At 44.5% G+C, this 25,820-nt stretch overlaps 1 protein-coding gene across 2 annotated transcripts in view; it reads left to right on the forward strand.

The window, feature by feature from the left end:
* LOC311139054 (inositol 1,4,5-trisphosphate-gated calcium channel ITPR1-like) overlaps positions 1–25,820 on the forward strand; it is a gene marked incomplete at both ends in the record, with an annotated part of 129,615 nt that overhangs the window by 14,004 nt on the left and 89,791 nt on the right. Inside the window, 31 exons of one of the 2 annotated variants that reach the window (XM_084173906.1) lie at positions 893–1,008; positions 1,273–1,359; positions 2,529–2,687; positions 4,013–4,111; positions 4,692–4,775; positions 4,885–5,031; positions 5,493–5,588; positions 5,857–5,901; positions 6,011–6,040; positions 7,281–7,435; positions 16,649–16,748; positions 16,841–17,001; positions 17,293–17,434; positions 17,561–17,719; positions 17,856–18,028; positions 18,457–18,576; positions 18,815–19,009; positions 19,191–19,442; positions 19,560–19,701; positions 19,817–19,970; positions 20,165–20,355; positions 20,557–20,689; positions 20,869–20,923; positions 21,065–21,230; positions 21,458–21,622; positions 21,700–21,771; positions 21,913–22,050; positions 22,258–22,383; positions 22,496–22,696; positions 23,135–23,386; positions 24,884–25,009. In XM_084173906.1, coding sequence (XP_084030032.1) covers positions 893–1,008; positions 1,273–1,359; positions 2,529–2,687; positions 4,013–4,111; positions 4,692–4,775; positions 4,885–5,031; positions 5,493–5,588; positions 5,857–5,901; positions 6,011–6,040; positions 7,281–7,435; positions 16,649–16,748; positions 16,841–17,001; positions 17,293–17,434; positions 17,561–17,719; positions 17,856–18,028; positions 18,457–18,576; positions 18,815–19,009; positions 19,191–19,442; positions 19,560–19,701; positions 19,817–19,970; positions 20,165–20,355; positions 20,557–20,689; positions 20,869–20,923; positions 21,065–21,230; positions 21,458–21,622; positions 21,700–21,771; positions 21,913–22,050; positions 22,258–22,383; positions 22,496–22,696; positions 23,135–23,386; positions 24,884–25,009 — 4,241 coding nt within the window. The remainder of the gene's footprint in view (positions 1–892; positions 1,009–1,272; positions 1,360–2,528; positions 2,688–4,012; positions 4,112–4,691; positions 4,776–4,884; positions 5,032–5,492; positions 5,589–5,856; positions 5,902–6,010; positions 6,041–7,280; positions 7,436–16,648; positions 16,749–16,840; positions 17,002–17,292; positions 17,435–17,560; positions 17,720–17,855; positions 18,029–18,456; positions 18,577–18,814; positions 19,010–19,190; positions 19,443–19,559; positions 19,702–19,816; positions 19,971–20,164; positions 20,356–20,556; positions 20,690–20,868; positions 20,924–21,064; positions 21,231–21,457; positions 21,623–21,699; positions 21,772–21,912; positions 22,051–22,257; positions 22,384–22,495; positions 22,697–23,134; positions 23,387–24,883; positions 25,010–25,820) is intronic. The other variant, XM_084173907.1, reaches the window with a different exon arrangement.

Below are 25,820 nucleotides of genomic sequence, written 5' to 3' on the forward strand. Positions count from 1 at the left end.
CAAAGCATGTCGTAGTAATGTGACAATTCTGAAATAAGTATTTACAATATTTAGTACAGTTGGCTTCCTGTGTAAACTAAAATGTATTTGATCTAAACCAGCATTGTTTTAAGCATTTCGATGGCCGCCTGTTTTATGTTGATTCCTGTCTCCGTTCCTCAGTGTATGCCCTCTGGGTTGTGTCCGACTGTACCCTGCCATTTCCTGCACAGTTTGCCAACTGTTCTTTAAAAAGAAACCCCACAACTGTGCATTCCCTTCCTTCCCACTGTGTAGCATTTGCATATAACCCTCCCCATTCTGTCCCCCTAACCTGGTTTCCTTCACTCCCTAAACCCACTTCCTCTCCCTCTCTCATTTACCTATCCCTCTCTCCTACTGTCCCGTTTTCTGTCCCTGGCTCCTCCTCCTGTGCTTATCCTCCCTCTTCATGCGTCCCATGACAGCTAATCCCTGGACGCTGTGGCATTTGTTGGCCGAGTTTTAACGGTGTGCTTTGTGCTGGTTTGGAGCGGCTATTTTTACCCCTGTCACAGATAATCAGGTCTCCCATCATTGTGCTTTGCAGGTAACCAACCTCGGAACCGGAGGAGGAACTAGTGTGTTTTCTGTTAGGACTCACACTGTTCAAGATCTGATCAGTGCTGTGCTATGTCTAGAGAGCTCTAATCTGATCAGGCCAATGTGTTCACCTACAAGAGAATCAAAATGTCTAAAATCACCATCATCCTGTTATATTTATTTAGCTACGGTCGTGCCCTTGTTATACTGACAACTGATTACTCCTCCATGCCCTTTTGGCAACTTTCCACTGCTTTATTCATCATGTACTGAATGTTATGAATTTGATAATAAATCATCACCTGTTTTCTCTGTGGTGTCCTCTTTCCAGACTGCCTTTTCAAGCTGTGCCCCATGAACAGGTACTCTGCACAGAAACAGTTCTGGAAGGCAGCAAAACCAGGTGGAAACAGCACCACTGACACAGTGCTCCTCAACAAACTCCACGTGAGTACCTCATCTCACTGGCTTCTATTAGAAGTTCTCTAACACATCTGCTGCCCATTATGCCTACTGGTTCTCAACTGCGTGCGTTGCTGAGGTCGAGCAAATCATTACAAGTGAAACACTCTCCAAATGTATAACATGCCATAAACCCAGATCTATATTCCATAAAGTACTGCTTCTTATTCTTAATGTGTTTTTGGAGCACTACATCTAATTGGTGGCCATTTGTATTCTCTGACATCTCATTGTATCCCTATATTTCAGCATGCTGCTGATCTGGAGAAGAAGCAGAATGAATCTGAGAACCGAAAGCTGCTAGGAACTGTCATCCAGTATGGAAATGTCATTCAGGTATGAGCAGGAAGAGTGGGGGTGATAAGGTAACAAGGAGATTGAGTTTGGTAAAGCCACAATATAACAGTGTCATTAAGGTTAGTGGAAAGCCTGGAGCAGAGAGGTAATACAGCACTTCCATAAATGCAGCCAATTGTCCTCCAGGCCTTATCATCCCCTGCATATTTGACCACTGATAGTCTCCTACGCTGAAATGAGATCATCAGGCCACAGGGAAACGGGTCTAATGGACCACTAGAAGTACACACTATAGTGTGTCAGTTGATGTCAAGTGACAGACCCTCAACCAGAACACTATGGTAGGAGTGATATCTGTCATCTAAAAAGGAAAAACACCCACATATACTGTATCTATTTTAGGGCAGCTGTCTCCTGAACAATAGTCCTGAACATGCTCTCAGAATTGTATTGGCGGAAGTGGTACAGTAGGTCTATGGGGTTTATGTGTTTTAGGGGTGTGATGACAGGTAAGGTATTGAGGTCAGTAGGGTACAGCTATGCTCCTCTGCCAGTGTTTGATATTTGCCACAGTCCTACTGTGGTAAGTGGTTACAGCACTTGAGAGCATGCATTGTAAACACATGTATCTATAAATGTCTGAGACATTTCGAACTACAGTTGTCTTGTTTTTTCAATCCCTGCTTTCTCCCTCAAAACAAACAACCACAATCAGACAGGTTGGTTAAGGTCTAGTCTCCCAGTACCAGACATCACACTGAATACTTGTTTGAGGGGTCGATGCTGGTTGACGTCAGTAGAGTAAACATGGTTGATTTCTTGGATGAAATTATGGGGCAAAGGAGGTCATGAGAAACATATTTGAACAAGGGCCTTGGAGTATTATAAAAAAATTCCAGGGGGAGAAAAGTGTCCAGAAAGCATTCAAGTGTGATATTTTCAAATGGCACATTCCTTTGGGGATATTCAGGAATGGCCACTGTGCAAGTATTTGACATCTAACTCAATCTCTTCCTGTAGATATACTCCATAATAGACTCAGACCGTGACATGTACTGTATCTGTCTATTAAACCCCAATAGACAAAGTATGAGACTTCTATAAGCATTACATATTTAACCTTGATCAAACTCTAATATGGGAATGTACATGACGTTTACATGCACATGAGTTTGTAACGATGTCTGTTGTTTGCCACTCTGTTCCAGCTGTTGCACTTGAAAAGCAATAAGTACCTGACGGTGAATAAGCGTCTCCCTGCCCTGTTGGAGAAGAATGCAATGAGAGTGACACTGGACTCTGCAGGCAATGAGGGCTCCTGGTTTTACATCCAGCCCTTCTACAAGTTGCGCTCCCTGGGAGACAGTGTGAGTGTCCAGCCCAGTGTTGGCTTTAGTGTGGGTCAAAGGTCAGATAGGAAGTCTGGTCATGTCTCTATAGAACAACAGTGAAGCCCAGACAACAGCTTTTCCATTCAAGATCCATTCATGTGATGCTCATTGTTGTGATTCTTAGTTATTGGTAATGTTCTCTCCAGGTTTCAATTTGTTAATTGGTTGTCTAACATTTTAGCATTTAATAATTCAGGCTAGCTGGTCCCAGTTGTATTTGTCCATAGACATCTAGGTAGAGAGTGATTTAAGAGCCTAACAGGTAATGATCTCACTAAAAGTTCACCTGAAGAGTCTGGCATGCAAGATTCGTAAAGCTCCTGGTACACACCCTGAGATTCGTAAAGCTCCTGGCGTCAGTGACCACAGCAAAGATCATTACCATAGGGATCTCTAGGACAGCACTCCTCTGTTGACGCTTGATGCCGCTGAAGTTTACCTGCTTTATAAATAGAAGTTGTGGTGTAGAGAATTGACAGGTTGTAAGATTAAATTAATACATCATTTCATATTTTGACATTGTGTTGGCCTCAGGGTATGTACCGGTTTAATTGCAAGTAGGCTACCATAGGTCATCATCATTAGCTTTAGCCATTAGGGTTTTTCTGGCTGATTGATTCCTGTGCTGATGAGAGGCCCAGTGTGGCGGCCTAGTGATTGGTAGCCAACATGGTCCAATGTGTTATCATATTTGCCTGGTGTTACATAGCACCAGTCACTAGCTATAACAACATTGAGGAAAGAGACTTTAGGGAAAAATGAGGATAATGGTTGTTTAAAAGGAATTCATTATGCAGTGCTCAGACCCGTTCAGCAGTACATCCTGTGCAGCAGCAGGACTTCACCTTGCTGTTATGATACCACAGCTGTTCTCTCATATTATGCAATCAACTGTTGCCAAAAGTTGAGAGCTTCTGTTTATCTTGAAGGGCACTTTTCTCCTGCTCTAAACTGGTCTGACCCCTCACTTTATTTCCCTGTGTGTGTCTCTGGGCTGTCATGCGTAACAGCTCCTGGGGCCTTTGTAGATGAGCAGATAGCACACTCTGGAGGACACTAATGGATGTACAAGTGTTATTAGTGTTTTTCTACTGGATGATGGGTCTGATAAAAACAAAGACAATCAAACTGCCTCTCTGACTGCCTCTCTGTTTGCTGTGTCTCTGAGTGTTTCTGTACAGTAAGTGTGGACAGCTGTGTGAGCATGTGTGTGAGCATGTGTGGATGTGAGATTCTGTGTAGTTGATCATGCATCTCTGTGTGTATAGTAATGCTATTTGATTGCTCCCCTGTCTGTCTAGGTGGTGATTGGAGACAAGGTGGTCCTTAACCCTGTGAATGCTGGACAGCCCCTTCATGCCAGTAGCCATCAGTTGGTAGACAACCCAGGATGCAATGAGGTAGAATACATGTTTCATCTTCATTGTCTCCTGGGTGGAGACTGCTTGTGGATCAGAAACCATATTCTCCATTGTTGTGTAAACCAAGGTGTGCCTGCACATTTCACTTCCTCAAATCACAAGTAGTGTAGGTTTTAACCATGTTGAGAACTGTGCTTTATTGTTCATTCTCATGTCCTCTCAAAGATGAGGACACATATTCACTGTACAACTAGCTCCTGTCTTATGCTTGTTTCACATATACTAATCATCCCAAAACTTTATGCGAAGAATGGATTGTGAAATGGAAATATTGTCTTGAGTTGATTAAGTAAGGGTTATTTATGCTAGTCCTAACTCCACTCTTAAAGCTCAACAGCCATTAAGACAAATTACTCTTCGGTTAAAGACTAAATAATTACTGTGCTCCTCCTTCACAGCCCTCCAAGTCTGTACAAACCCAACATGCACAAAGACTCCCAGGCTCTATTGTTTTTGTCACTTTTTTTAAACCAAACTTAATGATTGTGAATACATGTCTTTTATCTCAGCTGTATTACAGAGAATTAAACTCAGCCTTTGACATCCTCTTGTTTTTCAGGTGAACTCTGTAAACTGCAACACAAGTTGGAAAGTAGTTTTGTTCATGAAATGGAGTGACAACAAGGAGATTATTCTTAAAGGAGTAGGTACTCTGATAGTTGATTGAAATGTATTAGACACAATAACACATTAAACAGGGTAGCTGGCTCTCCTTCCCCATGATACTGACTGGTGTCTGTTTGTTTTGCCAGGGCGACGTTGTTCGGCTGTTCCATGCAGAGCAGGAGAAGTTCCTGACATGTGACGACTTCAAAAAGAAGGAGTACGTATTTCTCAGGACTACAGGACGCCAGTCCGCCACCTCCGCTACTAGCAGCAAGGCATTGTGGGAAGTGGAGGTGAGCATAGGACAAGTAGATAGTAGATACATGGTGTGAGTCGTGGTACACAATCACACCACAGGAGGCTGCTGAGGGGAGGACGGCTCATGATAATGGCTGGAATGGCGTGAATGGAATGGTATCAAACACAAGGAAACCATGTTTTTAATGTGTTCGATACCATTCCGTTCCAGCCATTACTATGAGCCCGTCCTCCCCAATTAAGGTGCCACCAGCAGCTTGTGAATCACACATATGACAGTGATATTTGTTGACATGGTTACCCAAGATCTTTGATTGTGGAAGCCTTGCATTGCCATGACATTCTGTAGGTTGTTCCAAAGCTAGTTAAGACCTGGAACGGTGAGAACCAAGTGAAACTATGTGGGTTGTCCTGCATCTTACAATATGTTTTTACGTTTATGTTATCAGTCCAGACGCTGTTTCTCATGCTGTCAGGTGTTGCATTCTTCTGTCAGGTGGTTCACCATGACCCGTGTCGGGGCGGTGCTGGCTACTGGAACAGCCTGTTCAGGTTCAAACACCTTGCCACAGGGTCTTACCTGGCTGCTGAGGTGAGTCCCCTCAAACTGACAGTAGGCATTTACATGGTAGTCCACCAACAAACCACTTGCATGGCTCATTTGATTTATACCTGGGAGTATCATGCGCACAATCATCTTGCAGTACTTCATTATGCGATCTGAAAGTCTTAATGACAGGGCTTGATTAAGTTTAAGTTGGATTGACTTTATAGTCATTTATAAGAGGACTATGTGTTACCTCTTGCTTCCTCACATGTTGGAGTTAAGTATCCCATTCTGGTTCCTGATCTCTTTTCAGGTGAACCCTGACTATGTGGAAGAATGTCCTGAGCCCCGATCCTCAGTAAGTCAACCAGAGACAACTCTATTTCTGTGTTTCATGTTTAAGCTGTGTTTGCTGTCTTGCCCTACCTATTGCTGCTGATCTGTGGTGGATCTTGTTTCCTCTCCAGGTGGTGGATTTTGTTCCATTTAACTTCCAGGTACTGTGCCTGTCCTTGTGTGTTTCATCCTCTCAAATACTTTATTGATGAATTGAGGGACTCTTTAACCATGTTTTAATAATCAACGCTCTTGAAGAGAACTAACTAAACTAAATATTTTTCTGATTTCCTTCATTCGTGTCCCTCAATTCAGGCTACTGTTTGTGTAGTGTGTTTGAGTAGTTCTTATACGCTGGCGAAAGCTGCTTCCTGAACCCTTCAGTTTGTTCTGACCTCTGCTGCTAAAAAAATACATGAACATGTAAAGCATAGTTCAGTGAGTGCAGGTTTTTCCTTTATTAAACCATTCTCTATTACCATCTATTATCATTTGAAGCTATTTCTGTATATTCTGAAAGGAGAGTATCTTTTTGTAATAGATTTACACATTCAATGGCATTGGCAGTTGTTGTAGAGCACAACAGCATGTCAGCATGCCATATAGATTCTCTGTATATGGTACTAGAGCTCACATATAGATGGCAGTATAACACCATTACTGTGGCTGGAGTCATTATACAGTGTGGGAATATGGGAATATGCTAAAGAATATGCTAAATAATATTATTTTGGGGGGTGGAATCCAGGGTCTGCTTTCTATGATTGTTTCCTACAGCTTTCATAAATATTTACAAATGATCAAATGTGAAAATATGAGGCTAAATGCATTATGAATTAGCCTTTAGATCAGTCAACTTGACAGGATGAGTCAACAACACATTATCTCTTCTAAAAGGGGAAAATGTATCTGAGTTGGTGTTACTCCTATCTCAATATAACCTCATGCTCAGTCTTCATCTGATTTGGTACTGATAGGTACAGCAAAGGAGAGATGTTTGGGTGGGTGTATTTGTCTTGGGGACGTTAGGAGGGAGTTTGGTCAATTATTCCCGATACCCAATCATAGAATGATAATTTCACTCTTCTTACTGTACTGTAAAGCTGCAAATTAGAAAATGTCTTTAACGACTGCGGTAATCCAAACAATGTTGCAGTGCTTTATCATCTTAATGTGATCCACTGATATAGCACTGATTTAAGCTATTGTTGCCATGCAAGTCTAACTATAAACAGATTGGAGGAAACATGTGCATCATTCTTCATGCTCTCAGCCTTGTCTGTTACACACAGTCACAGACAATAATATCACTGCATTGAAATTATGAACTGAACTGCTAAATTGGGATTTCAATATGAAGCTCCATAAACTGACAGTGTCCTCTCCCTACTGTACCTGCAGTTGGACTCAGACCATGAGGCCCTGCGAGCGCGTCTGCGGACCCCTCAAGAGAGGGTCATGTACCAACTGGTGTCTGTCCCTGACGGCATGGACATCTCCTCTATCTTTGAGCTGGACCCTACCACCCTGAGAGGGGGGGACTCCCTGGTGCCCAGGTACACAGCCAAATATCACACCCCTCCACACATGCAGTACGTTCTATGATCTGCCTTTCATCGCATCTTCAATCAACCTGGTCTAAATAGCACGGGTGCGATGCTTGATACAAATCTGTCTGGTCAGGGGAAGGGGTGGCCGTGTGTGGGGCTCTGCTTCCTCCTGTAGTGTCCATGTCACAGGCTGCTGCTGCTGACAGTCACGTTGTGTTGACTGGATGGGGGACCCACCATGACATATGAAACTGCTGTTGATGCGGCTGCTCTTCACACCTTCCATTTTTTTCCTGTCTGGCAGGGGCTCTGGGCTCAGGCCCTTCGTAGGCAGGATTAGAGCATTTCATAGGCTTCTGGGCAGAGACAGAGGAGGGCCCTCGGAGGTGTCTAATCACGCAGCCTAGTTAGTCTAAGAAACCCAGGAGCAGCATTTCAAATTCAGAGATGATCATTTCAGGGCTATTTTAGGATAGCTAAAGGATGGCTGATTGTTTGCTCTTTGATCTGAAGAGTGAGTTTGCAGGACAGCTGAGCTCAGTGCAATTTTGGCACTTTTGTTTTCAAAGTGCTTCATATTTCTAAGAAGATGTCTCTTCTCATGAAAATATCTGCGTGTGTGTGCGCCTGTGTGTGTGTGTGTTGTAGGAGGTAGCCCAGTTTGTTAACACTAGCTAATGATAGTCAGGAAAGTCCCGGTATGGTTTGAAGCAGGACACCATGGTGATGGGGTGGACTGCAGCACTACAGACTGGATCAGGATATCCAGAAGATGTTGCAACATGCCGTGATTTAGTAATGTCTCCCAGCTGAAAACAGAAGCCAGATGTTGCATAACCATCCATCCACCCCCACACCATCATCTGGAAGGCATATTTTCCCATGAAGTAATTTGATCTTTCAGAGAGCCACTGCCAAATACATGGGAATGATCAGGTCCTGTCCATATACTACTGCATATACTGTATGGGCATCAGACAATGTCATATTTAGGTGTGCTACGAGTTATGTATCGTTGTGCAAATAGTTGTGAGCTTTTTTTCCTAGATGTAGTGTGTGTGTAGTGTCTAAAGTCCTTGTGTGAGTAAAGATGATCAACTGGCTCGCTTTAGCAGTAGGGCAAAGGTTGTTGACATATACAGTGAGGAAAAAAAGTATTTGATCCCCTGCTGATTTTGTACATTTGCCCACTGACAAATAAATGATCAGTCTATCATTTTAATGGTAGGTTCATTTGAACAGTGAGAGACAGAATAACAACAAAAAAATCCAGAAGAATGCATGTCAAAAATGTTATAAATTGATTTGCATTTTAATGAGGGAAATAAGTATTTGACCCCCTCTCAATCAGAAAGATTTCTGGCTCCCAGGTATCTTTTATACAGGTAACGAGCTGAGATTAGGAGCACACTCTTAATGGGAGTGCTCCTAATCTCAGCTTGTTACCTGTATAAAAGACACTTGTCCACAGAAGCAATCAATCAATCAGATTCCAAACTCTCCACCATGGCCAAGACCAAAGAGCTCTCCAAGGATGTCAGGGACAAGATTGTAGACCTACACAAGGCTGGAATGGGCTACAAGACCATCGCCAAGCAGCTTGGTGAGAAGGTGACAACAGTTGGTGTGATTATTCGCAAATGGAAGAAACACAAAATAACTGTCAATCTCCCTCAGCCTGGGGCTCCATACAAGATCTCACCTCGTGGAGTTGCAATGATCATGAGAACGGTGAGGAATCAGCCCAGAACTACACAGGAGGATCTTGTCAATGATTTCAAGGCAGCTGGGACCATAGTCACCAAGAAAACAATTGGTAACACACTACGCCGTGAAGGACTGAAATCCTGCAGCGCCCGCAAGGTCCCCCGGCTCAAGAAAGCACATATACATGCCTGTCTGAAGTTTGCCAATGAAGAATGATTCAGAGGAGAACTGGGTGAAAGTGTTGTGGTCAGATGAGACCAAAATCGAGCTCTTTGGCATCAACTCAACTCGCCGTGTTTGGAGGAGGAGAAATGCTGCCTATGACCCCAAGAATACCATCCCCACCGTCAAACATGGAGGTGGAAACATTATGCTTTGGGGGGGTTTTTCTGCTAAGGGGACAGGACAAGTTCACCGCATCAAAGGGAAGATGGACGGGGCCATGTACCGTCAAATCTTGGGTGAGAACCTCCTTCCCTCAGCCAGGGCATTGAAAATAGGTCGTGGATGGGTATTCCAGCATGACAATGACCCAAAACACACGGCCAAGGCAACAAAGGAGTGGCTCAAGAAGAAGCACATCTAGGTGCTGGAGTGGCCTAGCCAGTCTCCAGACCTTAATCCCATAGAAAATCTGTGGAGGGAGCTGAAGGTTCGAGTTGCCAAATGTCAGCCTCGAAACCTTAATGACTTGAAGAAGAGCTGCAAAGAGGAGTGGGACAAAATCCCTCCTGAGATGTGTGCAAACCTGGTGGCCAACTACAAGAAACGTCTGACCTCTGTGATTGCCAACAAGGGTTTTGCCACCAAGTACTAAGTCATGTTTTGCAGAGGGGTCAAATACTTATTTCCCTCATTAAAATGCAAATCAATTTATAACATTTTTGACATACTTTTTTCTGGATTTTGTTGTTGTTATTCTGTCTCTCATGGTTCAAATAAACCTACCATTAAAATTATAGACTGATCATTTCTTTGTCAGTGGGCAAACGTACAAAATCAGCAGGGGATCAAATACTTTTTTCCCTCACTGTACTTCTATATTTACCTCTGTGTGTTCCTTCCTCTTCACCTCTTGACTGCATCATGTGTTGGCTAAAATGACAATAGTGTGGTTGTTTCTGTCACCAGCGCCACATCAGATAAGGCCTGTGCCCCCTCCCCCCATAGTGTCAAAGCCGGCATTGTGTCATGTTGTCAGGTGCCTGCCTGCTGGCTACCATTGGCAGCACCCTCCCCCTCTGCTCCCCCTCCCTACCTGAAATAATCCATGTTCTCCAGGACGCTGGCAGCAAACTGGGCTTTAGGTGCGAGTCATTAGAGTGAGTGTGGTGGAAGTAAGCCTGTTAGCCTAACGGGCCATTACGCAACCAGGCCAAGAATATAGTCAGAGAAGGTGCACACACACTTAAAGCCCAACCGATATATCGTTTCACCAATATACAGTGCCTTCAGAAAGTATTCATACACCTTGACTTATTCCACATTTTGTTGTGTTACAGCCTGAATTCAAAATGGATTACATTATTTATTTTTCTCACCCATCTACACACAATACCCCATAATGACAAAGTGAAAACATGTTTTTAGAAATTTAAGCAAATGTATTGAAAATTAAATATCTAATTTACATTAATTCACACCTCTGAGTCAATACTTTGTAGAAGCACCTTTGGCAGCGATTACAGCTGTGAGTCTTTCTGGGTAAGTCTCTCAGAGCTTTCCAACACCTGGATTGTGCAACATTTGCCCATTATGAAAAAACACACACAAAAAAACATGTATGCACTCACTAACTGTAAGTCGCTCTGGATAAGAGCGTCTGCTAAATGGCTAAAATGTAAAATTATTATTTTCAAAATTCTTCAAGCTCTGTCATGTTGGTTGTTGATCATTGCTAGACAACCATTTTCAGGTCTTGCCATAGATTTTCAAGTAGATTTAAGTGAAAACTCTGACACTCAGGAACACTGTCTTCTTGGTAAGCAACTGTAGATTTGGCCTTGTTTTTTAGGTTATTTTCCTGCTGAAAGGTGAATTCCTCTCCCAGTGACTGGTGGAAAGCAGACTGAACCAGGTTTACCTCTAGGATTTTGCATGGGCTTAGCTCCTTTCCGTTTCTTTTTAATCCTGAAAATCTCCCCAGTCCTTAACAATTACAAGTGTACCCATAACATGATGCAGCCACCACTATGCTTGAAAATATGTAGAGTGGTACTAAGTAATGTGTTGTATTGGATTTGCCCCAAACATAACACTTTGTATTCAGGACAAATATGTTTTGCTTGCCAAATGTTTTGCAGTATTTCTTTAGTAGCTTGTTGCAAACAGGATGCATGTTTTGGAATGTTTTTATTCTATATAAGCTTCCTTCTTTTCACTCTGTCAATTAGGTTAGTATTATGGAGTAACTACGATGTTGATCCATCCTCAGTTTTCTCCTATTACAGCCATTAAACTGTAACTGTTTTAAATTCACCATTGACCTCATGGTGAAATCCCTGAGCGGTTTCCTTCCTCTCCGGCAACTGAGTTAGGAAGGACATCTTTATCTTTGTAGTGACTTGGTGTATTGATACAGCATTCAAAGTGTAATTAATAACTTCACCATGCTCAAAGGGATATTCAATGTCTGCTTTTTTTTTTTTTATACCCATCTACCAATAGGTGCCTTTCTTTGCAAGGCATTGGAAAACCTCCCTGTTCTTTGTGGTTGAATCTGTGTTTGAAATTCACTGCTCCACTAAGGGACCTTACAGATCATTATATGTGTGGGGTACAGCTGAGGTATTCATACAACAATTAATTTTAAACACCATTATTGCACACAGAGTGAGTCCATGCTACTTATTATGTGACTTGTTTAGCAAATTTTCACATAACAAAGGGGTTGAATACTTATTGACTCAAGACATTTCAGCGTAGAATGATTTTTTAATTGTATTTTTATTTCTTAAAACACAAGTCCACTTTGACATTATGGGGCAGTGGGCCAGTGACAACACAATCTAAATGTAATCCATTTTAAATTCAGGGTGGAACACAACGAAATGTGGAAATGTCAAGGGGTGTGAATACTTTCTGAACGCTCTTTAATTGAACGATATTTCCCTTTTACCGTTTTTAATCATATATACAGGATACACAATGTATACACCGTCCAATGAAATGCTTACTTGCCACAACAACAATAAGAAACAACAATAAGAAATAAGAAAAGAGAAGAATACAAACATAAAGTTAAATGGCTCAGTAGAATAGAATAAAGATTTTAGCATGAGCATAATACAGGAAGGTACAATATTTACACGTGTTTTTCGGAAGGAGGGATTGGGGGGCAAATGTTTAAATTGTGCAGTATTTAGTAATAATATGAGTCTGGTAGCAGCAGTTGTGAGTGTGTGTGTGTGTAGCATGAATGCATATTTTTGTGTATGTGTGGGTGTTTACATGAGTTAGTGCATGTGTGCTAAGGTGTGGAGAGTCAGTCCAAGTGGTCAGTCCAGTTCAAGTGTTCAGCAGTCTGATGGAGCCTGTTGGTATCAGACCTCATGCTCCGGTACCGTATGCCCGACGGTAAGGGAGTTAACAGCTTATGGCTGGGGTGTGTGGGTTCCTTGATGATGCTGCAGGACTTCCTCAGGCACCGTTTCGAGTAGATGTCCTGGACGGGTGGGAGCACGGTCCCAGTGATGTACTGGGCCATCTTCCCTACCCGCTGGAGGGCCTTGTGGTCGTGGACAGAGCAATTCCAGTACCAGGCCATAATGCAACCTGTCAGGATGCTCTCGATGGTGCAGCGGTAGTATTTGGAGAGGACCTGGGGTGGCATGCCGAATTTCTTCAGCCGCCTTAGGAAGTAGAGACGCTGTTGTGCCCTCTTGACAAGAGTGGTTGTGTTGTTGTCAAGTCCTCTGTGATTTGGACACTGCTGACTCTCTCTACTGCTGTCCAGTTGATGCGGATCGGGGCATAATCTCCTTTGTTTTTCTGACGTTGAAGGAGAGATTGTTGTCCTGGCACCACAATGCCATTTCACTTACCTCCTCCCTATAGGCTGACTCGTTGTTGTTGGTTATCAGGCCTACAACCATGGTGTCGTCAGCGAACTTGATGATAGAGTTGGTGTTGTGCAAAGCCACGCAGTTGTGGGTGAACAGGGAGTACAGCAGAGGGCTGAGGACACATCTCTGGGGGGCCCCTGTGTTAAGAGTCAGTGTGGAGGAGGTGTTCTTGCCAATCCTCACACCCTGTGGTCTGCCAGTCAGGAAATCTAGGATCCAGTTGCAGAGGGTGGTGTCCAGACCCAAGGCTCTGAGCCTTGTGTCGTGCTTGGAGGGAACAATAGTGTTTAATGCTGACCTGTAGTCAATCTACAGCATTCTGACATAGTTGTTGGTCTTGTCCAGATTTGTTAGGGTAGTATGAATAGATGTATAGATATTGGCCGATAATTCCACCGAAATTCGCTGAATAGGATGAAAAAGGCATATGTTCCTTTTTTCTAACTTTATTATTACGTTTAGGAGGCTCAAACTGTAGGTTACCACAGGATAGTGGGAAGTCGCTTTCTCATTATAACCTCCCACAGACCTAGCCTCTGTCCAAATCTGCATGTGCTTCAGGGAAGAGAACAGAGCTGTGAAGTAACACAAAGCCATGAAGCAGTAACTGCTCAGCTGCAGTTTTTTCCCGGTAAAACCCAGCAGTTATTATTTGACATGTTCTTTGTTCATGTTGTGTTTCTACTGTTGTGTGAGAATCTGTGTTTGGGTGTGTGTGTGTGTGTGTGTGTGTGTGTGTGTGTGTGTGTGTGTTCACGCGTGTTCAATCATGTGGTGTTCCTAGGTGTGGATCGATGCTGGCCCTCAGATCTTCATCTTATATGCCATTGGCACCTATGCCGCCATCTCCCAAAAAAAAGAAGACGTTTGTTTCTTCTCCATTTAGATTTGTTTCATGAAATTGTGTAATAATCGGTCTGTTGTCATCTAATGTCTGTTGTGAATATAGGTGATTATGATTATTGGCATCATAACAACGACAGGAAAAGGAGTTGGACTGCAATTTCCAACAGAATCACCTATATTTACAACAGCCCTATTTTCCGGACAGTTTTCCCTAGACATAGTTGTGCAAAAAAGCGACACTCGGTACCCTTAGTGTTGGCACACAAAAAATAAAAGTGTTTGCATTTTGGACGTAGATGTTCATACACTTGTTTGAGGACGTTACAGCATGTCATCACACCCACCAGCCCGCTGTAGCTGTTATTACCAGCATCTATGCCTAAGTAGGTTTTAGGTGGTTTAAACAACAAATTGATACACATGCTCAAAGAGCAAGCATCCTGCGGGGGAGAGGCATACAGGGCTGTCTTCTCGCTTTGTATTGAGTAACTCATCAGATTAGAGCAATGACAGTGTTGTTGTTATTGTAGAGGTTACTACTGGGGGGATACTACTGACTCGGCCATCTATGACCATGCAGAGTGACCATGCAGAGTGACCATGCAGACAATGCACTGTTATAGATAGTTGAGCTTGAATCAGGAGCAGAGCATGAGTAATCAGTAACATTTTATTATATTAGGATCCCCATTAGCTGAAGGATGGCTAATGTCACCCCAGGAAGACTAGCTGTCGTCATGGGGTGACATCAGTTATTGAGCGTCCTGTCCCGTCCTCACAGGGCTTGGTTTACATAATAGGACAACAACATTTGCTCATCCAAGTTGACAGAGCATAGCAACGATGGCAGTTATACTGTAACTGGCAGGTGTGATAACAGGGTAAACCCAGCTGGTATTCCCCAGTATTACCACACATTTCTATGAATGTTTAAGCAAAGCTCACTTTTCAAAGCTACTGTAAGGTTGACACTGGAAATAATCACCTGAGGAATTACAATCCACAACATTATTTTGGATATAAAAGGCCTCTTAGTTGAATTATATGATAAAGAGGTAGACTACATTTACATTTACATTTACGTCATTTAGCAGACGCTCTTATCCAGAGCGACTTACAAATTGGTGCATTCACCTTATTGCCAGTGGGATAACCACTTTACAATTATTATTATTTTATTTATTTTTTGGGGTGGGGTAAGGGGGGGGTTAGAAGGATTACTTTATCCTATCCCAGGTGTTCCTTAAAGAGGTGGGGTTTCAAATGTCTCCGGAAGGTGGTGAGTGACTCCGCTGTCCTGGCGTCGTGAGGGAGCTTGTTCCACCATTGGGGTGCCAGAGCAGCGAACAGTTTTGACTGGGCTGAGCGGGAACTGTGCTTCAGCAGAGGTAGGGGAGCCAGCAGGCCAGAGGTGGATGAACGCAATGCCCTCGTTTGGGTGTAGGGACTGATCAGAGCCTGAAGGTACGGAGGTGCCGTTCCCCTCACAGCTCCGTAGGCAAGCACCATGGTCTTGTAGCAGATGCGAGCTTCAACTGGAAGCCAGTGTAGTGTGCAGAGGAGCGGGGTGACGTGAGAGAACTTGGGAAGGTTGAACACCAGACGGGCTGCGGCATTCTGGATGAGTTGTAGGGGTTTAATGGCACAGGCAGGGAGCCCAGCCAACAGCGAGTTGCAGTAATCCAGACGGGAGATGACAAGTGCCTGGATTAGGACCTGTGCCGCTTCCTGTGTAAGGCAGGGTCGTACTCTCCGAATGTTGTAGAGCATGAACCTACAGGATCGGGTCACCGCCTTGATGTTAGCGGAGAACGACAGGGTGTTGTCCAGGGTCACGCCAAGGCTCTTCGCACTCTGGGAGGAGGACACAACGGTGTTGTCAACCGTGTTGGCGAGATCATGGAACGGGCAGTCCTTCCCCGGGAGGAAGAGCAGCTCCGTCTTGCCAAGGTTCAGCTTGAGGTGGTGATCCGTCATCCATACTGATATGTCTGCCAGACATGCAGAGATGCGATTCGCCACCTGGTTATCAGAAGGGGGAAAGGAGAAGATTAGTTGTGTGTCGTCTGCGTAGCAATGATAGGAGAGGCCATGTGAGGATATGACCGAGCCAAGTGACTTGGTGTATAGCGAGAATAGGAGAGGGCCTAGAACTGAGCCCTGGGGGACACCAGTGGTGAGAGCACGTGGTGCGGAGACAGCTTCTCGCCACGCCACTTGGTAGGAGCGACCGGTCAGGTAGGACGCAATCCAAGAGTGAGCCGCGCCGGAGATGCCCAGCTCGGAGAGGGTGGAGAGGAGGATCTGATGGTTCACAGTATCAAAGGCAGCAGACAGGTCTAGAAGGACAAATGCAGAGGAGAGAGAGTTAGCTTTAGCAGTGCGGAGAGCCTCCGTGACACAGAGAAGAGCAGTCTCAATTGAATGACCAGTCTTGAAACCTGACTGGTTTGGATCAAGAAGGTCATTCTGAGAGAGATAGCAAGAGAGTTGGCTAAAGCCGGCACGCTCAAGAGTTTTGGAGAGTGGTTTTGGAGAGACTACTATAGTGTTTTTTTTATATTGTTGCTGCCCTATGAGTTGCTCTGTCCTTTTCCCTCAGGAACTCTTTTGTGAGGCTCAGGCACCTCTGCACCAACACATGGGTCCACAGCACCAACAACCCAATTGACAAGGAGGAGGAGAAGCCTGTCATGTTACGGGTGAGTGGCTGGGAAGGATAATATTGTGTTACCTTTGGTCGGACTTGTAAAATCCATTTATTGAAAATATGTTTTACACGTCCCTCTTTTAGATTGGCACATCAGCGGTTAAAGAAGACAAAGAGGCCTTTGCCATAGTGCCTGTCCCCCCAGCGGAAGTCAGAGACTTAGACTTGGCCAACGATGCCAGTAAAGTGTTGGCATCCATCGCTGGCAAGCTGGAGAGGGGCACTATAACACAGAACGAGAGGAGGTAAAGTGTGTCCCAGCAGGCCTTTGACCTACTTTATTACATTATCGTACATATCTGGTAGGTTGAAAGTCTTTTTAGAAGGTTGCTGTTGGACTTTTGACATTTGGTAGAACAAATGTTTCATGTTGAGATGAGTCACCGTTTAACGCCTGCACCAGGTATGCCATAGTTTTTCTCCTTTAGCTGTTGTTCCTAGCTCCTCTCTCTGGAGAGGCAGGCTGTAGGAGTTAGTGTTATCTGGTACCTTGGTTGAACCAGTCACCTCCCTGGCCCTGTCACTCTGGTCTCTAGATTTGTCACTAAGCTTCTGGAGGACCTGGTGTTCTTTGTGTGTGACATCCCCAACACTGGCCAGGACGTGCTTGAGATCATGGTCAACAAGCCCAATCGAGAGAGACAGAAACTCATGAGGGAGCAAAACATCCTCAAACAGGTACACCTCATCATACAGTACAGCCGTAATATCATCTACATTGGGTTTGGTTAAATTGACCTCTCCACATTGTCAGTTTGAGCATCACAATTTTAAATTACATATGGAATAAATATCCCTCTTTAGATTTTCAAACTTCTCCAAGCCCCGTTCACGGACAGCGGGGATGGTCCCATGCTGCGATTGGAGGAGCTTGGTGACCAGCGCCACGCCCCCTTCAGGCATATCTGCAGGCTCTGCTACCGAGTATTACGGCACTCCCAACAAGACTACAGGAAGAACCAGGTCGGTGTGCATAAATTATTGATTGATGTTGCATCAGACGCACAGATGCAGACATTTTTTAGTTAAAAGGCTATGTTTACTTGACCTGTTAGTTGTACGTTAGAATGGTGCCGACCCTCTGACTCCCCCTCTACAGGAGTACATAGCCAAGCAGTTCCGCTTCATGCAGAAGCAGATAGGGTACGACGTTCTGGCTGAGGACACGATAACGGCCTTGCTCCATAACAACCGCAAGCTCCTTGAGAAACACATCACGGCTGCTGAGATTGACACCTTCGTCACTTTGGTCAGGAAGAACCGGGAGCCCAGGTGAGATGAAGAGGAGGGGCGATAGGATGGGGGCAAGCCATGGGCCTGATACAGAAGGTTGTTTGGGTGGAGGTTTCTTTGTACAGCACCAGCCAGGGAATGTAGTAGATGTAAATGTAAATGTAGATGTATTCAAATGTATGCATGAGGATATTAGAGGAAGGGATTTGTGTGGGTCCGTGGCACTGGAGGTAATTGCTGTCATTAGAGCTGGCAAGCTCCAGTCATGCCATATTCTACTGGCCATATGAGAAACATGCTGATCCAAGGGTCTGGATATAGAGGGCTTTTACTGGAATCTGATGGAGCTGGGAGGGGGACTGGGACTGAGCCTGAATAAGCCTACTCTGGGAGCCTATAGTGTGGCTACTGGCAGCTGGGCCTGTACATTGACAATCAATCCCTTTCTCTTTGTCCCTTATCTTCAGGTTTCTGGACTACCTGTCTGACTTGTGTGTGTCCATGAACAAGTCCATCCCAGTGACTCAGGAGCTCATCTGTAACGCCGTGCTGGACCCTTCCAACGCAGACATCCTTATCGAGACTAAGTAAACCCCCCTTGATATGATGATCATCACTTTTTTTTTTACCCTAGCACTGAAAACATGCGCGTGGGTGTGTGCATGTGTTTGAACATTGATCTGATGATTTCTAATTAGATTGGCTCAATTGCTGTTATTAGTAATGCTGTCGATTTTATGAAAACAAAACACAGATGTGTGTTTCAGTATTCATTCTTTTCTGCAGTTACTTTGTTGACTGTCTGTTTTATTTTCCGCCGACCAGGCTAGTGCTGTCGCGCTTTGAGATTGAGGCTGTAACAATTGGGGAGGCTTCCGTGGAAACGGAGGAGGATGAAGAGGAGGTGTGGCTCTTCTGGAGGGACAACCTCAAGGAGATCAGGAGCAAGAGTGTCAGAGAGCTGGCCCAGGACGCCAAGGAGGGCCAGAAGGAGGACCAGGAGGTGGTCAGCTATTACAGGTCAGGGATCAGGGCCTTACAGGGTTCACAATGGGTTTTGGTTGGATAGTTAGTGTTATGACATGTTTGGATGTACAGCATGTAGAAGCATATGCGACAGTAGTTTGATTGTCTATTTGTAGGCCTGCTTTCAGACTACAGCCCTGACCAGATGTTAAAGTATGTTCCTCTCCCCCTGCAGGTACCAGCTGAACCTGTTTGCGCGGATGTGTCTGGACCGTCAGTACCTGGCCATCAATAAGATCTCTGGCCAGCTGGACGTGGACCTGATCCTGCGCTGCATGTCTGACGAGGACCTGCCCTACGACCTGCGCGCCTCCTTCTGCCGCATGATGCTGCACATGCACGTGGACCGCGACCCCCAGGAACAGGTCACCCCCGTCAAGTACGCCCGCCTCTGGTCCGAGATTCCCTCCAAGATCGCCATCGGCGAGTGAGTGGGGTTTATGAACGTGTTATTAGAGTCCTATCAGAGATATTCAACATTACCTGAGCTCATCTATAGGCTACCTCTGAGCCTTTACACAATAATGTTCTCTCCCTTTCTAAGCTATGACAATGATGGGACAACCAGAGATGAGATCAAGGAGAGGTTCTGCCTGACCATGGAGTTTGTGGAGAACTACCTGATGTCTGTGGTGTCTCAGAACATCCCTTTCGATGACAGAGAGAAAAACAAGCTCACCTTCGAGGTAGGTTTCCCTGGAAACAGCATGATGTCAACCAGACAACTTTACTTCGAGGTAGGAATGCATAATGTATATGTGGAGAATTGACTCCCCTCCTTTTTCTCTCTTATCTATGAAGGTAGTGAACCTGGCAAGGAACCTCATATACTTTGGCTTCTACAACTTCAGTGACCTGCTGCGACTGACTAAGATCTTATTGAACATCCTGGACTGTGTTCATGTCAGCACCATATACCCCGTCACCAAGCTGGAGAAGGGAGAGGAAAAACAAGGTGAACAGCACACTGCTGCCTGTCTGTTACCTGTCTGTATTGGTTGTTACTGATGTACTGTAATTGAGGCGCGCTCTCTCTCTTTCTCAATACACCTCCCTTTTATGAGGAATCATGGTGGAGTTGATAAGGTTTGGTTAATGTGTTGTGTGTGAGTAAGTGCCCCATTTCAACTCTGAGGTGTGTGTCCACAGGCAGTAATGTGATGAAGTCTATCCACGGGGTGGGGGAGCTTATGACCCAGGTTGTCCTCAGAGGGGGGGGCTTCCTCCCTGTCACCCCCACCCACCAGCCGGAGGAGGGCGTGGTCAAGACCCAGACAGAGCCAGAGAGGGAGGACATCATGGTGATGGACACCAAGCTCAAGATCATCGAGATCCTCCAGGTAGCTCCTGCCCCTTTCATCTGGCCTTTCATATAGATTGTCTGATGTTGTATCCAATTATCACGGCTTTCATTTCCCATAGTATCAAATAACGTTTTATACAAAATCTAGGACATATTTTTCTCTGTATGATTATTCTTAGTGGTGAGCTCTAAAGCCTGGTGTTTTAACTAAATGGTGCGTTCTGTTCCTGCCCTCTAGTTCATTCTGAATGTGCGGCTGGACTACAGGATCTCCTGCCTACTCTGTATCTTCAAGCGGGAGTTTGATGAGAGTAACCCTCAGGGTGATGCTACACCATCTAGTGCTAGTCAGGATGGAAATAATATGACAGGTCAGCATGCTGACAGCCAAAGCCATGCCTTTTTTCTTACTGATTTTACCCTCAAGCTACTGACCCTACAGACATACCACATGTCTTAGTATTTGTACTCAATGTTTCTTTTCAGAATTATACAATTAATGTATCAAAAGGGCTTCACAATAATGTAAATGCTTCATTTGTTTTGTTAGGGACGCTAGATTTTGAGAACATTGAGGAGCAGGCAGAGGCGATCTTTGGAGGAAGGTAAACCCTCTCATTTCAAATCTTGAGACAATAGAATGCAGTGTCAGTGTCCATAATAAAACTGTAGTAACACTGTATTAACAATGGCGTAGGTCTTATGAAAGTATCCCCAGTGTCTGAGCCTGTTGTGTTGTCCTGCAGTGAGGAAAACACCCCTCTGGACCTGGATGACCATGGAGGGAGAACCTTCCTGAGGGTGCTGCTACACCTCACCATGCATGACTACCCTCCCCTGGTGTCTGGGGCTCTTCACCTGCTCTTCAGACACTTCAGCCAGAGACAGGAGGTCCTCATGGCCTTCAAACAGGTAGACCACCGCCCAAACCCACAGGCTCCACAGGCTCCACAGCCACAAGAACACACAGGTCCTCTGTATCATTGCTCCTCACACTCATCAATAATCGTATCTTTAGTTAGAAAGTAATCTTATGAATTAGCAGCAGTCATTGGATTATAAGGTGCTTGAAGGCCTAGCTTGCTGTGAATATTCAACTTTAGTCTACATTCAGTTATACCCCTTCCTCTTCCCCTTAGGTCCAGCTCTTGGTGACCAGCCAAGACGTGGACAACTACAAGCAGATCAAGTCAGACCTGGACCAGCTGCGCTCCATTGTAGAAAAGTCTGAGCTGTGGGTTTACAAGAGGCAGGGGGACGATGACGGAGGGGACGGACCCTCGCAGTCCGACCATAAGAAGAAGGTATTGTTTCAACTTCCCATTGGTTATGCTTCACATGAATATGAACAAGCTCTCATTCTAACTCGGTCCATGTGCAGGGGGATTCAGGCGGCTCAGACAAAAAGAAGACGGAAACCACCAGCAGTTACAATTACAGGGTTATGAAAGAGGTAACATCTTCTTAATTTTCTCTCATTGTTCCATCACACACTGTAAGGAGTCATTGCCTTCACCCGTTTAGATACGGTCATTGATCAGATATGAATGAGGCAGTCAGTCTCTGAGCCCCTTCTGTCATCCCCTCTGTTCAGATCCTGCTGCGGCTCAGCAAGCTGTGTGTCCAGGAGGGAGCGTCAGGGAAGAAGAGTAAGAAGCAGCAGCAGAGACTACTGAGGAACATGGGAGCCCACAGTGTGGTGCTGGAACTACTGCAGATCCCCTATGAGAAGGTACTGGAAGATAGGATGGGCCAGACCTATACTCTCATCACCTCATGCGTTAGAGAGAGCGACTAAAAAGGCATGAAGCAAGCAATAGAGGATGCATGTCATAGACTTGGACAATTACGAGGTCAACAATGACATTTGTGGAAGGTTTGAATGAAAACTGCAGCTTTTTGGTTGTGTGTCTGTCTGTACTTGTGATGAACACTTTAGGGTGAGGATGTCCGCATGCAGGAGATCATGAAGCTGGCCCATGAGTTCCTCCAGAACTTCTGTGCAGGGAACCAGCAGAACCAGATCCTGCTGCACAAGCACATCAACCTGTTCCTCAACCCAGGGGTGAGTGGACTCTCCTCGGGCAAGGGTTGGCGCTGGGCTGGGAAGAACCAGTGGTACTCCATCATTCCCATGCCAATAAAGCAGCTAGTTTAATGCTTCTCTTTCTCCTCAGATTCTGGAGGCAATCACCATGCAGCACATCTTCATGAATAACTTCCAGCTGTGCAGTGAGATCAACGAGCGCGTGGTGCAGCACTTTGTCCACTGCACCGAGACGCACGGCCGCCATGTTCAATACCTCAAATTCCTGCAGACAATCGTCAAGGCCGAGAACAAGTTCATCAAGAAGTGTCAGGACACCGTCATGGCTGAGGTGGGACAGCATAATTGCAGTGCACGCATGATTATAATGCAAATGAAACACACTATGCATTTCTGTAATATAAGCATGCAATACTACCCAAACAAAACATGCATTCAAATCTATAAATCAAATCTATACATTTTACCTCTTTTAACCTGTGCCCCCGCACGTTGACTCTGTACCAGTAGCCTCGTTACTGTTATTTTATTGTTGGTTATTTTTCTTTTTTTCTTTTTTTTTCTTTATTGTTTGCTTCAGTTTATTTAGTAAATACTTTAACACACATTTTTTTCTTAACTGCATTGATGGTTAAGGGCTTGTAAGCATTTCACTGTAAGGTCTACACCTGTTGTATTCGGCGCATGTGACAAATACAGTTTGATTTGATTTTGATTTGATATCGTGTCAGTAGCATTTGATCAGTGCATCTGTCTTCCTTCTGCTCAGCTGGTGAACTCAGGCGAGGACGCGCTGGTGTTCTACAATGATCGCGCGTCCTTCCAGACCCTGGTCACGATGATGCGCTCAGAACGGGACCGCATGGATCAGAACAGTCCTCTGAGGTACCACATCCACCTGGTAGAGCTGCTGGCTGTCTGCACGGAGGGAAAGAACGTCTACACAGAGATCAAGTGTAACTCTCTGCTGCCTCTGGACGACATAGTGAGGGTGGTCACCCACGAGGACTGCATCCCTGAGGTGAGTGAATGTCGGTTGGGCCAACAGGCAAGCAGGGTAGACTGCCGGAAAGATATGATGAGCCCTATTTGTATAATATGGAACTCATCTGAACAGATGCTTCTTGAAGCAAGTTAGGCTAAGTTATCATTCTGGGCTCTTGAGAATAATGATGTTCTGTACTTAGGCAACTCTAAAGTTGTTAAAGGTCAACTGCCCCTTAGAACCAACTTTTCTGATTTTAAACTGCCTATGTGGCATAGATATGAGTCAGAAAAAATTATAGTGTCAAAATTGACTGCAAAGTGTAAATAGGATCATTTTGGTCATAAAGTCAGTCTCGTCTAAAACAGAGTTTTGTAAGTGAGTTCGTCACTACTACTGGAGTGTTGGGTATGGATTACGATCATTCCCACTTGCCCAGTTCCCACTAACTCGAGAGAAGCAGCTGTGCTGATTGCGCTCTATCCTATTCTAGCAGCCAGAACCTCCAGGAAGTGAGACAGACCTTGCTATTACGCAGTGCCTCAGACTTGTTTACATAAGACAACACGTCACCAATGTTATGTTGAATAACCCTTGGCCCTAAGCCCTTGATGGAGTGGCCACTTGGTGATGTGTTTGATAGTGTCAATGACTCGAGTCTGCCACTTTTTGGGGACAAAATTTGAATTGAGACAATCAGAGCACACTTGTATCCCAACTGCAACCTGTCAATGTTCCAAACCCCAGGCATTCGCAAGCATCTTGTGTCTATTTTTTAACATGATTCTCTATGAAACGCTGCCAGACAGATGCACACTCTGGTAATAGATCGTGAGAAAGTTGTAAAAAACAAAACGGCACCGAAGCACACACGTTGCCACTCCCCAGTGACTTGATAAGCTGATTGTGGCCTGGCTGCTCAATGTGCCTGCTAGCTACTACTTGCTAGCTTCATTGACAATCACAGAGTTGAAACTTAGCTAGCTGCCAAGTGATTTTGGGAACTGATAAACAGCGTGTAGCTTGTGCTTTATTTACGATAGTTTGAAAGCTTGCAGATGATATTATAGACGTGTTATTGTTCTCAGAAATCAGTCCTAAGTGCGTAGCCAGACCTTCTCGACTCGATAGACTGTATGGAGTGCACTGACTAGTTTTTCATGCACATTTTTTTACTTGAGAAATACTGCACCAAACACCTAAGTTAGACCTCCTCGGCAAAAATGTCTAAATTTTAATTACAGATTTCTTGATTTATCTTAGATTAATAAGAGAGCTGTAAAAATAAATGTTTTGTCATACCCGTCGTATACGGTCTGATATACCACAGCTGTCAACCAATCAGCGTTCAGGGCTTGAACCACCCAGTTTATAATATGCAAACATTACACACCCATATCAAAGCCCACCACCAAGACTCTCATTTGGCTTCTCCTTTGGCTTCAGGCCTCTAGCATTTCTTAATGAGCAATCTTCAAAACGAGGCCAATTCACAAAGTGCCGTCGCCCTTTAATTCTGACCTTTCTCTCCAGGTGAAGATAGCCTACATCAACTTCCTGAATCACTGCTACGTGGACACAGAGGTGGAGATGAAGGAGATCTACACCAGCAATCACATGTGGAAGCTCTTTGAGAACTTCCTGGTGGACATATGCAGGGTAAATAATCACACATCTTATGGCTAGTCAATAGACATGCAGGTGACATATTACTGATAGCTTGTTGATAGTTTGTTAAGCATTCTACAGGGAGACTCTCCAAATAAAGTGTTACGGTTTTCCCCAGGTTTTCCAGAAATCCCAGTTGGAGCATTCCCAGAATGAGGAGGGAAATAGCAGGGAATCTGGAACCTCCAACCAGGGTTTATGGAAAACTGGGGAATTTTGCAACCCTTATTTTTTCTTCTGGGAGAGTCATGCTGAGAGACAGTGTGTTATGCTGAGAGACAGTGTGTTATGCTGAGAGACAGTGTGTTATGCTGAGAGACAGTGTGTTATGCTGAGAGACAGTGTGTTATGCTGAGAGACAGTGTGTTATGCTGAGAGACAGTGTGTTATGCTGAGAGACAGTGTGTTATGCTGAGAGACAGTGTGTGATCACAGCCTGGTGGAGTAAGGATGTTCTGTCCTCTTTTTTTTTCTGAGGATGCAAATCAAATTAAATTGTATTTGTCATATGCAGAAAACAACAGGTGTAGACCTTACCGTGAAATGCTTACTTACGCGCTCTTAACCAACAATGCAGAGTTTTAAAATGGTAAGAGAAATGTGCTAAATAGGAAAACAATAAAATAAAAATAGCGAAGCTATAAACAAGGGGTACCGGTACCGAGTCAATGTACAGGGATACGGGTTAGTCAAGGTAATTGAGTTAATATTTACATGTAAGTAGGGGTAAAGTGACTATTCATAGATAATAAACAGAGAGTAGCAGCAGCGTGTGTGTGTGTGTGTGTGTGTGTGTTGGAGT

Source organism: Coregonus lavaretus (assembly GCF_964263955.1).
Source record: "Coregonus lavaretus genome assembly, chromosome: 12".
Taxonomy (NCBI): Eukaryota; Metazoa; Chordata; class Actinopteri; order Salmoniformes; family Salmonidae; genus Coregonus; species Coregonus lavaretus.